A 13,196-nucleotide genomic window follows, 5' to 3' on the forward strand; every position below is an offset into this window, starting at 1 on the left:
TCAACCATCTGGGGAGTGAACCAGAAGGTGGAAGATTTCTCTCTCCATCTCTTTTCCTCAAAAAAAAAAATCATCATTTTAAAGGGATTTATTTGTTTTTATTAGAAAGGCAGAGTTACACCAACAGAGGAGAGACAAGAGAGGTCTTCAATCCAGATGGCCAAAGTGGCTGGAGCTGAGCTGATCCCAAACCGGGAACTTCTTCCATGTGGGTGGAAGAGACCAACAACTTTAGCAATCTACCCGCTGATCTCTCAGGCCACAAGCAGGGAACTGGATCACAAGTGGAGCAGCCAGGACATGAACTAATGCCCATATAGGATGCCTGGGATAGTCTAAGCCTCTTAGGCCCACATAAATACATATTTTTAAAATATACATATTATCAAAGAACATGAAGACATCTTTAATTCAGTAGCATCTATGTGAGTAATACTGATTTGATGGTTTGAAAGCACTTAATCTCATCCCAGGCTTGACAGGAACCAGTCATTAAGCAGCAGTTTTTTAGGTGTTACCCTCAATTTTATCTGAATAAGACCCAGATCTAATTAGCACAGTTGGAAAAGTTAATTCTTGAAAAACATTCCTACTTCCTAAATTTTATATTTTTGTTTTCATTTTTTCATTAAAAAGGCATTTCCTGAAACTGAACCCTGAAATCCACTGAATGAGATGATTCATAACAATTGTTAACTTCGGTGAGTCAGAAACATGAGCAATTTTTCTCAGTCATCGAAGAATCTGAAAACTTAAAGTGGTTCTACATATTCTCTTCTAAATACAAACATGTTACACTTTGACAGCCTCAGGTTAGAAAATTAATTACATAACAGCTAAGAGGTAAAAGTCATCTTCTCTCCCCATCCTGCTCCCAGGTGACTCACCTGGGGAGAAAATGTCCACGTTTTGGGTTTTTTGGGTTGCCACGTGGCTCTGACTGTATGAATGTTGCTCAGCACCTGAAATGAGATGTTCACAGTGGAGATCAAGTTACAGAAAGCGCTTTGAAACGCCACCACCTTCTGCATCCCCAACAGGTGCACCTGATGGGGCAGGAGAACCTGGCACTTTTTACTTGGTGCGGTTCTGTTGTGTTGGTTTTTCTTTCTTGCAGCAAGTAGGTCCATAAAATCTTTTTTCCAGAGATTAGGACTCAGGTATCTAGCAACTGATCCTAAAGTCACTGAAGCAAGAATTATTAAGAAAACATGTTTTTTTTTTTCCTTTATAAGTCCCTAATATGAAGTAACTACTTGAAGAGGGGGCAGTTCTGTGCATGGGGTAAAACAATATAAATCCAAACTTTACAGAGAAGGATTCATTCTATCACTCACCTTTCAGATGTTTATACGAAGACCCAGGCCAAACCAACAGTGTAGCACCCTTGAAATGGCTGCCTGTACATATTTCCAAGTTGGCCACAGGGCCTTTTACTGCCTTGGGGTCCACTTCTGGTCCAAAAGACCATTCCATCAGTTCTACTACTCTCTACCTGTTCCTGTGCATTTCAAATAGTTCATAATTTTTAAAGTGTTGGTAAGTCCTATAAAAATCAGACTGGGACACGAGATAGATATAAAAGTAAAGGAATAAACAGCAATCAGGAAATAGTAATGCTCCAACAGAAAAAAAAAGACTTCTTGTTTTATGTTATTATTGGCAAAGATTAGTTGATGCACTATTTCTTAACAATTATTTAAGAGTTTCAATGAATTTTCAAAAGGGCGAAAAGTATGAGATGGTGGCTAACTATGAAACCCATCAAACACACCACAGAGTTAGAGAACAGAGAGCACCCATCTACACTGCTCATCACCTCACTCCCACCACTAACCTTTTACTACATGTGTTTTAATTACAAAGTTATCTATCTTTCCACCCATGCATCCATCCATTCATTAACCCATTCACACATCTATCCATCCATCCATCCATTCATTTTTTATTTTGATGCACGGCCAACTTTCAGACATCGGTAAATTTCTTCTTAAACAGTTTACCAGGCCCATTACTATCAAAGTTCTAGTCTTGTTCAGAGTCAGTTTGAAAAATGAGCACAAATAAAACAGGCAGTGAGCGGGTGGCGGGGGGCGGATACTTCAACGAACCAAGAGTGGCGGGGGGGGGGTACCTCAATTAACCGTGGGTGATGGGGGGATAGCTGGATTCACCATGGGTGACGGGGGATACCTCGATTAACCGCGGGTGGTGAGGGGTACTTCGATTAACCACTATGGGGGTGGAAACAAGCTGAGGGGCAGCAGCTTTCTCTTCAGAAACTATGGGGGTGTGGAAGGAAGGGGCCCCACATTTTACAAGTTCTCCAAAGAAAAGGCCTGTCCATCCAGAATTCTGTTTCTAGTGAAAACACCCTTTAAGAATGGAAGGGAAACACAGCCATTCACAGACACAGAAAGTGCTACAGGTTTTGCCACCAGCAGATTCATCCTAAAATAAGGAAATTCTCCTTAACAGAAAATACTTATAAAGAATCTTAGAATATCACATAGAAAGAGAGAACTAAGAATACTAAAAGTATGAGTCAACATTGCCAGTTGTAAGATTTCAAAATTCTGTTTGATGGGTGAAGAGTAATTGTGCACGGCATGGCTTTCAACACAGGTAGAAGAAATAAGACAAATGTAGGAGGGAGGGTGGAGAGAGCTGAAGCAGGGAAGATGTGTGTATGTCACTCCACACCACCTTAGACTCACCAACAGAGAACAACTCACCAGCACGGGAGATAATCCACACTGGGGTTCTGAAAAAGGTTCAACTAACACACAGAGAGGTGGAAAAAAGAAAACAGAGGAACGAAAAAAGAGAGGAAACAAAAAGAAAACAAAAACTGAAGTGGCTGACTCCAGGCTGTGCTGCCTCTGCAGCGTGCCTGCTTCCACCTGCTCTGCAGAGCCTCCAAGTGCACTGTCCAGGGGTTACAGCTGCTGTCTCAGCCATGTGGCCAGCCTGCTCACACCAGCTCTAGAGTGGGTGTCCTGTTGATTAATTTTAATAACAATCCCTTTTATTTGTAACCGGGTTTAGATTTATTAAGGAGCTCCTGTTAGGTAAATGCCATGACTATTTGTAACTGTTAAGTGAGTTCTGTCATTACTTGGTTTGCAAGGGTGACAAATTAGTTTCATTAACTATTATTTGGATACAAAATAAGTTCTATTATTTTCATATATGATGCAAAATAACACTGCAGCCTATGTTGCATGGCCCCACGTAAACAGGGAGAAGTAGAGGAAATAGCAGTGGGACAGAAGAGAAAGCAACTGACCGCTTTCTGGCCACTGCTGACACCTTGTGGCTCATTTATGGCAGTGACCATGGGCAGAGGGTAGAAAGGAGCACCACTGCTAACACCGGGTTAACTGACTGACTTCCATTTAGAAGGAAGGGGGACAGGGAGGAAAGGCTCTCACATCACACTAGAAGTTAGGACTCATCTGGAGCACAACTAAACCTACCTCAACTCCTCCACACGGTCATCCAGATGGGCAGGTCAGGGGCTAGGGTCCTCCTCCACACGTCCCCTTACCGCCATTCTCTGTCTTCTGTCTCTTTCTATCTGCCTCTCTCAACTCACGTCTTCTCTAACCTGCTATCATGTTCTCTCATCCAATTACACAAATACAGCACTCACTGCCTTCTATGTATTGTTTTAAGTACTTAAAACAATGCGTTCAATCTTCAGTTCTTATGTGGAACAGACAAGGAAACTGAGAAAGAATGGGGTCATATGGTCAAGGTCATCAGTCTGGCATGGTCTGCCTCACCTCAGCATTTGCCAGTGAGTGCTGGCCCACAAGAAAGCTATGGCTGGGGGCCTGCCTGGCAAGGCCAGATCCTAGCACCTGACAGTGAGTGTTCGAACAGGGGACAGGTCGCCTGGGCCATGACACTAACCAGCAAGCAAGAGAACCTGGTCTAGGGGTAGATTATGTGGGGGATATGTGGGCCTAACCCTGTAGAACTACAAGTCCCATTAGTTGGCCTAAGAGTTGGGTGGTGATAGGCTGAGCTAGGTATGACCATAGAACCCATGGACACTCATGGGTGCTGGGGCTGAGAACAAGCTGAGCAGGTCCAGGCTGCAGCACTCGCACGGGCACCCTCAAACAGGGTGTGGGGTGGGCTGGCCCGCAACATCTACCAGCCCATACAAAGGCCAGGATGGAGGGGCCAGCCTATGCCAGGTAAGGGCCTAGCACCCAACGGCATGCATGAGATCTGGGTGTGAGAGTGGGCCTAATGGGGGAACTGGGAAAATTCCCCCAGTGGACCACAGCTCCTGCTGGTGAGCATGTGGTCTAGGTCTGGGTGTTAGGCAGGCTGGGCAAGGTAGCTCCATTCACTGGCAAGTGTGTGGGTTGGTTTTGGAAGGGGGCAAACTGGGCAGGACCGAACAAATAGCCTGCTGGTGAGGGCAAAAACCAGGCTGGAGTGCAAGTCATGCCAGGCTAGGCTATCACACCTACTGTGCTAGGGATGGGAGCAAACTGAGCAGGGCCAAGCGGCAGCGCCCACCAGCAAGAGTTGGAACTGGAGGCAGGCTGGGTCAGGTCAGGCTGCAGCATCTGAAGGCAAAGGCCAAGACGTGAGGGGGCTATGCTAAGCTGGGTCAGAGCAACCACTGGCACATACAAGACCTATGTCGGGGAACAGGCCTGGTTGGGGAGCTATGGGGACACCCTGGCTGGGTCCTGATTCCCATTGGTGAGCATTAGAGCCAGAGTGGAGGACGCAGGCTGGTCTGGACATGGCTGCAGTGTCCCTCGGGATGGGTGTGGACCTGGTCTTGGATATGCCAGACTGGGCTGGACTCCAGCACCCACTGGTGTTGGTGAGAACCAGGGTGGGTGTAGGATGGGCTGGGCTAGGTCTCTGTCCCTGTGGAGCCACATGTGATCTGTGTTTGGGTGTAGACCAGGCTAAGCTGGGCAGCAGCACCCAAAAAGAAGAACTGGAATAGGTGAGGAATATTCAGGATGGTCACTGTTCCTGCCAGAACAGGAGGTGGACTAAGTAGGGCTGGCCCATGGACCCACCATGGATCCACCCATGCACAAGATCTGGCATTGAGAGACATCCTGATAGAGGAGCTTAGGGAACTCCTCTGTCCCTAAGAGGACACAGTCCTTGCAGGTGAGCACAAGAATAAAGACAAGATGGGCCTGGCATGATAGCGTAGTGGCTAAAGTTCTCGTCTTGCAGACACCAGGATCCCATATAGGTGCCAGTTCTAATTCCGGCAGCCCTGCTTCCCATCCAGCTCCCTGCTTGTGGCCTGGGAAAGCAGTTGAGGATGGCCCAAAGCCTTGGGACCCTGTACCCATGTGGGAGACATGGAAGAGGCTCTTGGCTTTGGATTGGCTCAGTTTCAGCCATTGCAGCCACTTGGGGAATGAACCATCGGACTGAAAATCTTCCTCTCTGTCCTCCTCTGTATATCCGTCTTTCCAATAAAAAAAAAAAAAAAAAAAAAATCAAGACAGGAAGCAGTCCAGATCAGGCCAGGTAATGGTACCCACTGGCATACCTTTGGCTCAGGTCTGGGGTGAGCCAGGCTGGGCCAGTTCATATCATCCACTGGCAAATCCAAGAGCCAGAAAGGAATGTGGGTCAGGCTGGGTTGGGTCATAACACAAGCCAGTTCACATGAGGGCCAGGACTGGGGGCTGGTTGCACTGAGCTAGCTTAGGCCCCACCAGCATGAGCTGGAACTGGAGCTGGGGCTGGGCCCGGCCAGGTTACAGTACCTACTGGCAAATGCAGAGGTGAAACAGGCCATGCCAGATTAGGCCGCAGTGTCCAACCAGCATATCCAAGACTCAGGAGGGATGGAGGCAAACCTAGTGTGTGTGTAGGGGTGCTGCAGGGCCCACTTGCTGGGCCACTACTCCCACTGGTGAGCTTGAGAACTGGGATCAGGGGCAGACCAGGCCCAGCAAGGCTACAACACCTGATGGCCTACATGTGAGCTGGATTGGGGAGAGCCAGGCTGGCCTGAATTCCTTCTGGTGCATGCATAGGTCAGAGTGGGTGTGGGTGGGTTGGGCTTTGCTGCAGTACCAGCTGGCAGAGGCTTGCACAGGGGACAAATTTTGTCAGGCTAAACAGAAGAACCATCTGGATAGTACAAGATCTGGGAGTGGGCCCATTAGGGAAACAGTGGGCACCTCCCTCTTGGTTTGCTACTCCTGCTGGTGAGAATGAGAACCAGGACTAGGGGCAGGCATGACTAGACAGATGGTGACACCCGCTGACACCAGTGTGGACTGGAAGTGGGGCTGGTGGAGCTGAACTAGGTTTCAATGCTCACTGACATGTATGAGAGCTGAATGGGATGTGGGACAGACTGGACCAGTCTGCTCTACATACTGGCAAGCAGGGGAACCAGGGCAGGGGTGGGCTTGGTGGGGGTTATTACGGGTCGCTCTGACTAGGCTGCAGCTCCCACTGCTTTGTGTGAGGGCCAAATGTGTGGTGGGAAGGACTGGGCTGGACTGCAACATTCATTGGTTTGTGTAGAAGACAGGGCTGGAGGCAGAACTGATCCAGCAATTGCAACCACCAGAGTGTGCACAGGCTGATTTGGGTGATGGACTCTGCCAGACCCTGTATTGACAAACACACATGAGAAGCAGGTCTGGGATCACCTCAGATGAGGTTTCTTTGGGGATTCCCCACTACTGAACCACTGGACTCAGAACTCCAACCATGCAAAGAATTGCAGGATGCTTGATCTGACCGTGGAACACATATGTCAGAGCTGAGCCTTTGTAATGGCTTAGAAGGAGCAGTGGACAACATATCCAGATGCACATGGAGGATTTGGCAGTATATTGGAGCCTGAAGAGGGCACCTGGTACCATAGCAGAGTACGGAGGACAGAACAAATTGATCAACTACTCCATCCAAGCACTGGTAGTGACTATCTGGGCAAACGGAGACTCTAAGGTGGACTATGTCAGCCAGCAGATTCTGGAGCGATTTCATCATGATTGGAATGGTGAGACTAACAGCAATCCAGAACTGCTAAACTATTAAAGCCTCTAAGTAGCACCCTCGGAGCATGCCCCACATCAAGGACCCTGGGTAAGTTGGGTATGGCTTCTCCCTTTGTCTCTCCCCTTTCTCCAGATAAAGGAAGGAAAAATGAGAATGTGCAAACAATGTTCTCACCCACTCTCCTTTAGCTCTTGACCCTTCACACCCTACTCAACTATGTAAAAATCATCAAAGATAAAACTTAAAAGAAAGAAAGAAAGAAACGCTGTTTGGGGCTGGCACAATGTGTAGCAGCCTTCACCTGTGGCATTGGCACCCCTTATGGACACCAACTCAAGTCCCAGTTGCTCCACTTCTGTCCCAGTTCCTTGCTTACGGCCTGGGAAGGCAGCAGAGGGTGGCTTAAGTCCTTGGGTGGCTTAAGACCCTGCACCCAAGTAGGAGAGCAGGAAGAAGTTCCTGATGCTAGCTTTGGACCAGTTCAGTTCTGGCCATTGTGGCCTCTTGGCGAGTCTACCAGCAATGGAAGATCTTTTTCTCTATAAATCTAACTTTCTAATAAAAATAAATCTTAAAAAAAAGACTTAAAAAAAAGATTGTGTGCTTTGGCATTTTTTTATGTGCTGTACAAACACATTTGATATACCTAGTTGATGCTATCACTGATTTTCTATTTCTCTAAGTGATTGAGGAGAGTGTTAAAACCTCCACCTATGTAATTGTGGCTTCACCCATTTTTCTTTCCAGTTCTGTCAGCTTTTACTTCACGTACTTTGGAGTTGTGAAGTTCGTTCAGTGTGTGTATGTTTAGGATTCAGTCCCCACTTCACACCAGCTTCCTGCCACCGTGCACGGGGGTGGGGGCAGCAGGTGATGGATGGGCTCCGCTCTTGGGTCCCTGCCACCTCTGTGGGAGATGTGCAATCTCCAGCTTCTGGTTTCAACCTGGTCAGCCCTGGCTCTTCTGGGCACAGGGGAGGTGAGCCAGCAGGTGCAAGATCTGCTTATCTGTCTCTCTCTACATCCCTCTTTTTGTCATTCTGTTTCTCAAATGAATAAAGATTATTGAATCTTTTTAATAAATAACTTTCTTAGGAGCCAGGAAAAGCACTGACTGGAAAACAACACACAGTAGCTTTGTAAGGTAGTGGCAATTCATGTTCACATTGACATGTGCATTTGTCAAAAATGCAATACTCTAAACTGAAGGTTCAGACATCATTCGACACTAGAAGACAGGCATCATTCTCTTCTCAGAAGTGAAGAGAACAATGGAAGGCTCAGAGGAGTTAACTGTGTAACAACATCACAGCGGTAAGAACGAGGGATCAAGCCTACATCGCGTGACCGGCACAGCTGTGTACACAGTCACATGGAGAGAAATGAGAGACAGTGCATCCTCACTGCGGGGCATTAGCAATGTGGCTTCTCCCCGCCCTGGGGTCAGAGGCTCACCTTACTGCCGTCAAAGACACAGAGGCGCACGTGCCTGCTGAGCACCTGGATGCTCGTCCCCGGAAGCGGAATCATCTTGCAGCTCCACAACGTCAGGATCAAGGACACACGACTTGGGATGGACCTAATCTGCAAGAAAAATTCGTTGTTTTTTTTTTAAGTTCCTAACATTTCATAACACAAATCCATTCACTAAATTGTCTTCAAAATGCAGCTTTAAAAAACAGTGTGCAAAAAGGAAAAAAGGAACAATTTTACATAAGCAGGCACATGAGAAAATTTTGAGATTGTGTTTAAAATCCTTCACTGCAAGTAACTTTTTCATAAAATTCTTGAAATTTTTCATAACTATATTGAGAAGACTTAAAGAGGAGTGAGCACCACCAGCGACAGGCTTGGCCTGGAGGCAGAATCCCCGAGGGCCAGGGTCTGGCTCACTCCTGCAGGGCGCACAACCAGCAAGGCTTTCACAGTCTCCCGGCGGCTGGCACCAAGGGGCAAAAGCCTCTGCCCAACTCCTCCTTTCTTTCTTTTAAGATGTATGTATTTGTATTGGAAAGACAGATTTACAGAGAGAAGGAGAGACAGAGAGAGGGGAGGGAGAAAGACGGGAGCCAGGTAGGAGAGAGGGTGATGTGTTCTAACACGGCTTACACCTGCTAAAAAAAGAGGTATACCAGGAACCCTTCACCCTTGGCATGCCCCAAAGTGTGTAAGGATAAACTCCTGCTGACTTCCTCAGGGCACACAGGTACAATGACGGTACTGTCCCTACTGCTCATGATGGCCCCCGGACAACACCCTTATCACCGTCCTGCGCTGTCCAGAGGTCAGATGGGGCTCTCCCAACTCTGCAGGAAGTGTGACTGGTGTTCCTTCCGCATAGATGAATAGACGGAGGGACAGAATGACTGGGATACAAATATCGCTGTGATCCTTAGTGACCATGGGAAAGGGAGCAGTGGGCAAGAGACACACAGTCCCACCTAGGTATTAGCTATGAAAACATCACCGTCTCAGTATTACAACACAGAAACAGTTCTTTTGTTTCCTACGCTGTATTAATTGATAGACATGTCATCAGCACAGGTACAAACAAGATACAGTCTAGGCCAGTTAGAACTTCGTGCACTGAAGCTCCACTTACAGTGCCTGCTTTAGCATCCCACATCAGATCCCTGAAGGCCAGCTGTGATGACGTGAGTTCTGGTTGTAAGAAATAACTTGCTTGAAATTGATTCCCTGTAAAACATAATAATTTTTCCCTTACAAAGAAAAAAAGAAAGAAAGAAAGAAAGAAACCTAAGCCCACAAATCCATAAGCATATGCTACCAACTCAGCAAACAGACATTTTAAAAATGCTCTGCTGTTCACTACAGACTTGCTTGCCGGTGAACAGGTGCAACACAGATTTCTACACAAAACAACACCAAACTTGAAGACACAAGCACACCAAAGGTCCTCTTAGAGTAGCTTGAAGGAAGCTCTTACAGACTTCTAGGCCGATATCATGCCTCATGATGAAAACGACTCATCTAGGGTCCGGATGCTATGGTGTCAAGCATTAAGCCGCTGCCTGCAGTGCTGGCATTTGATCTGAAACCTTGCTGCTCCACTTGCTATCCAGCTCCCTGCTAAAGGACCTGGGGAAAGCAGTGGAGGATAACTCACCTATTTGGGTTTCTGCTACCCCCATGAGAGACTGAATGAAGCTCCTGCTCCTAGCTTTGCCTGGCCCGGCCCAGCCATTTCAGCTATTTTAGAAGTGAATCAGTGAATGGAAAGCGCTGTTTCTCTCTCTCTTGCTCTGTAATTCTGTCTTTCAAATAAATAGAGCTTTTTTTTTTTTTAAAGAAAATGATTCATCTACATATTTTTGTAAAATGTAATTACCTTAAGTACTTCCTGGAGATTTTAGGAAAAATATATAATCACTAGTTTCATTTATGAAGAGTGATTTTACAGATTTATTTATTTTTATTTGAAAGGGAGATTTATAGAGAAGGAGAGACAGACAGATCTTCGATCCTCTGGTTCAATCTCCAGAAGGCTGCAGAGGCCAGAGCTGAGCTGAGCTGAGCTGAAGCCAGGAGCCAGGAGCCAGGAGCTTCTTCCAGGTCTCTCATGGGCACAGGGACTCATGCATTTGAGCCATCCTTAACTGCTCCCCTGGGCCATAAGCCAGGAGCTGGAAGGGAAGTGAAGCAGCCGGGACATGGGCCATCATCCAAATGGGATGCTGGTGCCACAGGGTGCAGGATTAGCCTGTTATTGCACCAGTCCCATAAAGCACTTTAATAAATGGATGTTTATTGCAAAATACTTTACTCGTTCAAAAAATCATTTTTTTAAAGTCCCTGATCTGTGCCAGGAGCTAGACGTACAACAGTGAATACATCCACTGTCCTCATTAACTCACAGGAGAAAAAGAGGCTTGCAAAACTCAGATAATGAATCACGTAAGTGAAACAAACTATAAGCTGACACAGAGCTACTAAAGGTGCTCTCGGGATGGGAGTAAGGGAATGACATGATTCAAGGAAGGTGAAGTTTACCCCAAGATCCGAAGGATGAGAAGGGCCTCGCCCCTCGAGAGGAGAAGGGGAAGACCTTCCCAGCAGGGACAACCCCAAGGCTGCCTTTCTCAGGATAATTCAAGAGCTCCAAGGATGATAAGGATACAGAAAGGCTCAAAAGGAGCAGAGCAGAAGCTCTGGGCTGGAGTGGACCAGCACCGGAGGGCCGATCCACATGGGAGACAGGCTGAGCAGCCGTACTCAAAACGCTCCAGCCCAGAAGTGTCTCAGATTTGGATTTTTTCAGTCTGGAATATTTACATAGATGTTATGGGTTGTGCATCCCTCATCTAAAACTCTGACATCTGAGAAGATACAAGTACTGTGGCGGTCTCAGATTTCACATTGAAGTTGCTCCACGAGTATTAAGTGCGCTTGTACTGCTACTGCTGGGGTAATGAGCCAGAAAGCAGGCTGGGGACGGCTAAGGACCCACGGGGGAGGGCTGAGGACTCATGAGGGAGGGCTGAGGACTCACGGGGGAGGGTTGGTCATCAAGGAAGTGTACTTCTGGAAGAAGGGACTGGGCTCTGAATCCAGGTCCAGCATGGACAGCACACACTAGCCTCTGGGAGGACAGAGCCTTCCCTCATTGTCTCGGAAAGGATGAAGAGAGGTGAGACTTAGCATCTCCAGCTTGTTCTGCCTAGGACGGAAACCTTAGATTTGAACCTTGGCTGCCTGGTGGGCGAGTGCAGTGCTGGCGGACATGTGTTAGTTACCCTCCTGCAGAAGCTGAGCGAGTGTGGAAGGCCTGAATCCAGAGGGGATGGCTCCCATGGTGGTTAACACATCCACAGTGGTGATCTGCTGAAGAGAGGAAAAACAAAGTTGGCTTGCTTGCTGCCATTCCTGTTTCCGTACCTCTGTATTCTGCCTTTAATATGACGGTGACCGCCATCAAAAAAGGAAAAATATAAATCACAGACATCAGTGGAAGAATACTGCAACTTAACCTCAGATTTCCTGAGAGGACACCACTGAATCCGGGCCTTTCCCAAGGATCCAAGTCCTACACAGGTCCCAGTGTGCTGAGTTCTGTGGTCCAGACCACAGCTGTTTTAGCAAGATGTACAGTGCATGGCCATACACAGATAGCTACCACCACCGGCTGGCAAGCACTGAGGAACTCACGGAGACTTTGTGCAGGTGTGCACATGTGCACACACACAGGCAGTACCCTCTGAAGCAGTAAGAACAGAATGTTATGCAGCACTCTTATGTAATGACTCATGGTGATTAGTGATGCATGTACTAGAGGACTTATGTTTGTTATGCAACTTTTTAAAAGATTGATTTATTTTTATTGGAAAGGCAGATACACAGATAAGAGGAGAGACAGAGAGGAAGATCTTCTGTCTGTTGATTCACTCCCCAAGTGGCCACAATGGCTGGAGCTGAGCCTGTCTGAAGTCAGGAGCCAGGAGGCTCTTCCAGGTCTCCCATGTGGGTGCAGGGTCCCAAGGCTTAGGGCCATCTTCGACTGCTTTCCCAGGCCACAAGCAGGGAGCTGGATGGGAAGTGGGGCTGCTGGAATTAGAACAGGCAACTACATGGGATCCGGGAGCGTGCAAGGCGAGGACATTAGCTGCTAGGCTATAGCACTAGGCCCAATGTTATACAATTTTCTAAATAAAGAGATTATGGGTCATTTCTTGTCAGAGATTTTCGGAATTTTTCAAACAATAATTAACTTATCATCACTTTTCATCTACACGACAGAAAATTCCAGTAGCATTAATGGTGTCCTCTGCAGGCTTTCCAAATACACCCCAAATGAGACTCTCCTCACTTGGCACAGAAGAATCTGAACAAGGATTCTCGGCCAAGCCCAGGCCGCCTAAACCAGCAGCACATGTCTCGGCTCTGTGCACTGACCCCTGCACCCTGCTGAGGAGACACTGCTGTGGCCCACAGTCCCCATCCTGTGCTGAGCCTGAACTCAATCAGAACTGTCAGGCAGAGTCAGTAATACGATACCAAATGTGTCTTATTTGTCAGACATATCATAAGGCTTCAGATAAAAGGGATTATTAATAAGACAAGTGACACCAACCTCTGAGACAGCTTTCCGAACAGCACTCCAGTGGGAATCTGTCCTGGGGAGACAAAACAGCAACGAATGGAGAGACCGGTTATTC

General features: G+C 47.2%; 1 protein-coding gene across 5 annotated transcripts in view; it reads right to left on the reverse strand.

The window, feature by feature from the left end:
• The window catches only part of NPHP1 (nephrocystin 1), a 52,142-nt gene that overhangs the window by 19,094 nt on the left and 19,852 nt on the right, over window positions 1–13,196 (reverse strand). For 3 of the 5 annotated variants that reach the window (XM_040994080.1, XM_040994078.1, XM_040994076.1), the window contains 5 exons: window positions 13,112–13,154; window positions 11,778–11,862; window positions 9,626–9,720; window positions 8,479–8,607; window positions 888–962 (listed from right to left, as the gene is read on the reverse strand). In XM_040994080.1, the coding sequence (XP_040850014.1) occupies window positions 888–962; window positions 8,479–8,607; window positions 9,626–9,720; window positions 11,778–11,862; window positions 13,112–13,154 (427 nt within the window). Of the gene's footprint in view, window positions 1–887; window positions 963–8,478; window positions 8,608–9,625; window positions 9,721–11,777; window positions 11,866–13,111; window positions 13,155–13,196 lie in introns of all 5 variants that reach the window. The other 2 variants (XM_040994077.1, XM_040994075.1) reach the window with 1 other exon arrangement.

This window comes from Ochotona curzoniae, unplaced genomic scaffold, assembly GCF_017591425.1.
Source record: "Ochotona curzoniae isolate NIBS_2020 unplaced genomic scaffold, NIBS_Ocur_1.0 contig_883, whole genome shotgun sequence".
NCBI classification, from domain to species: Eukaryota; Metazoa; Chordata; class Mammalia; order Lagomorpha; family Ochotonidae; genus Ochotona; species Ochotona curzoniae.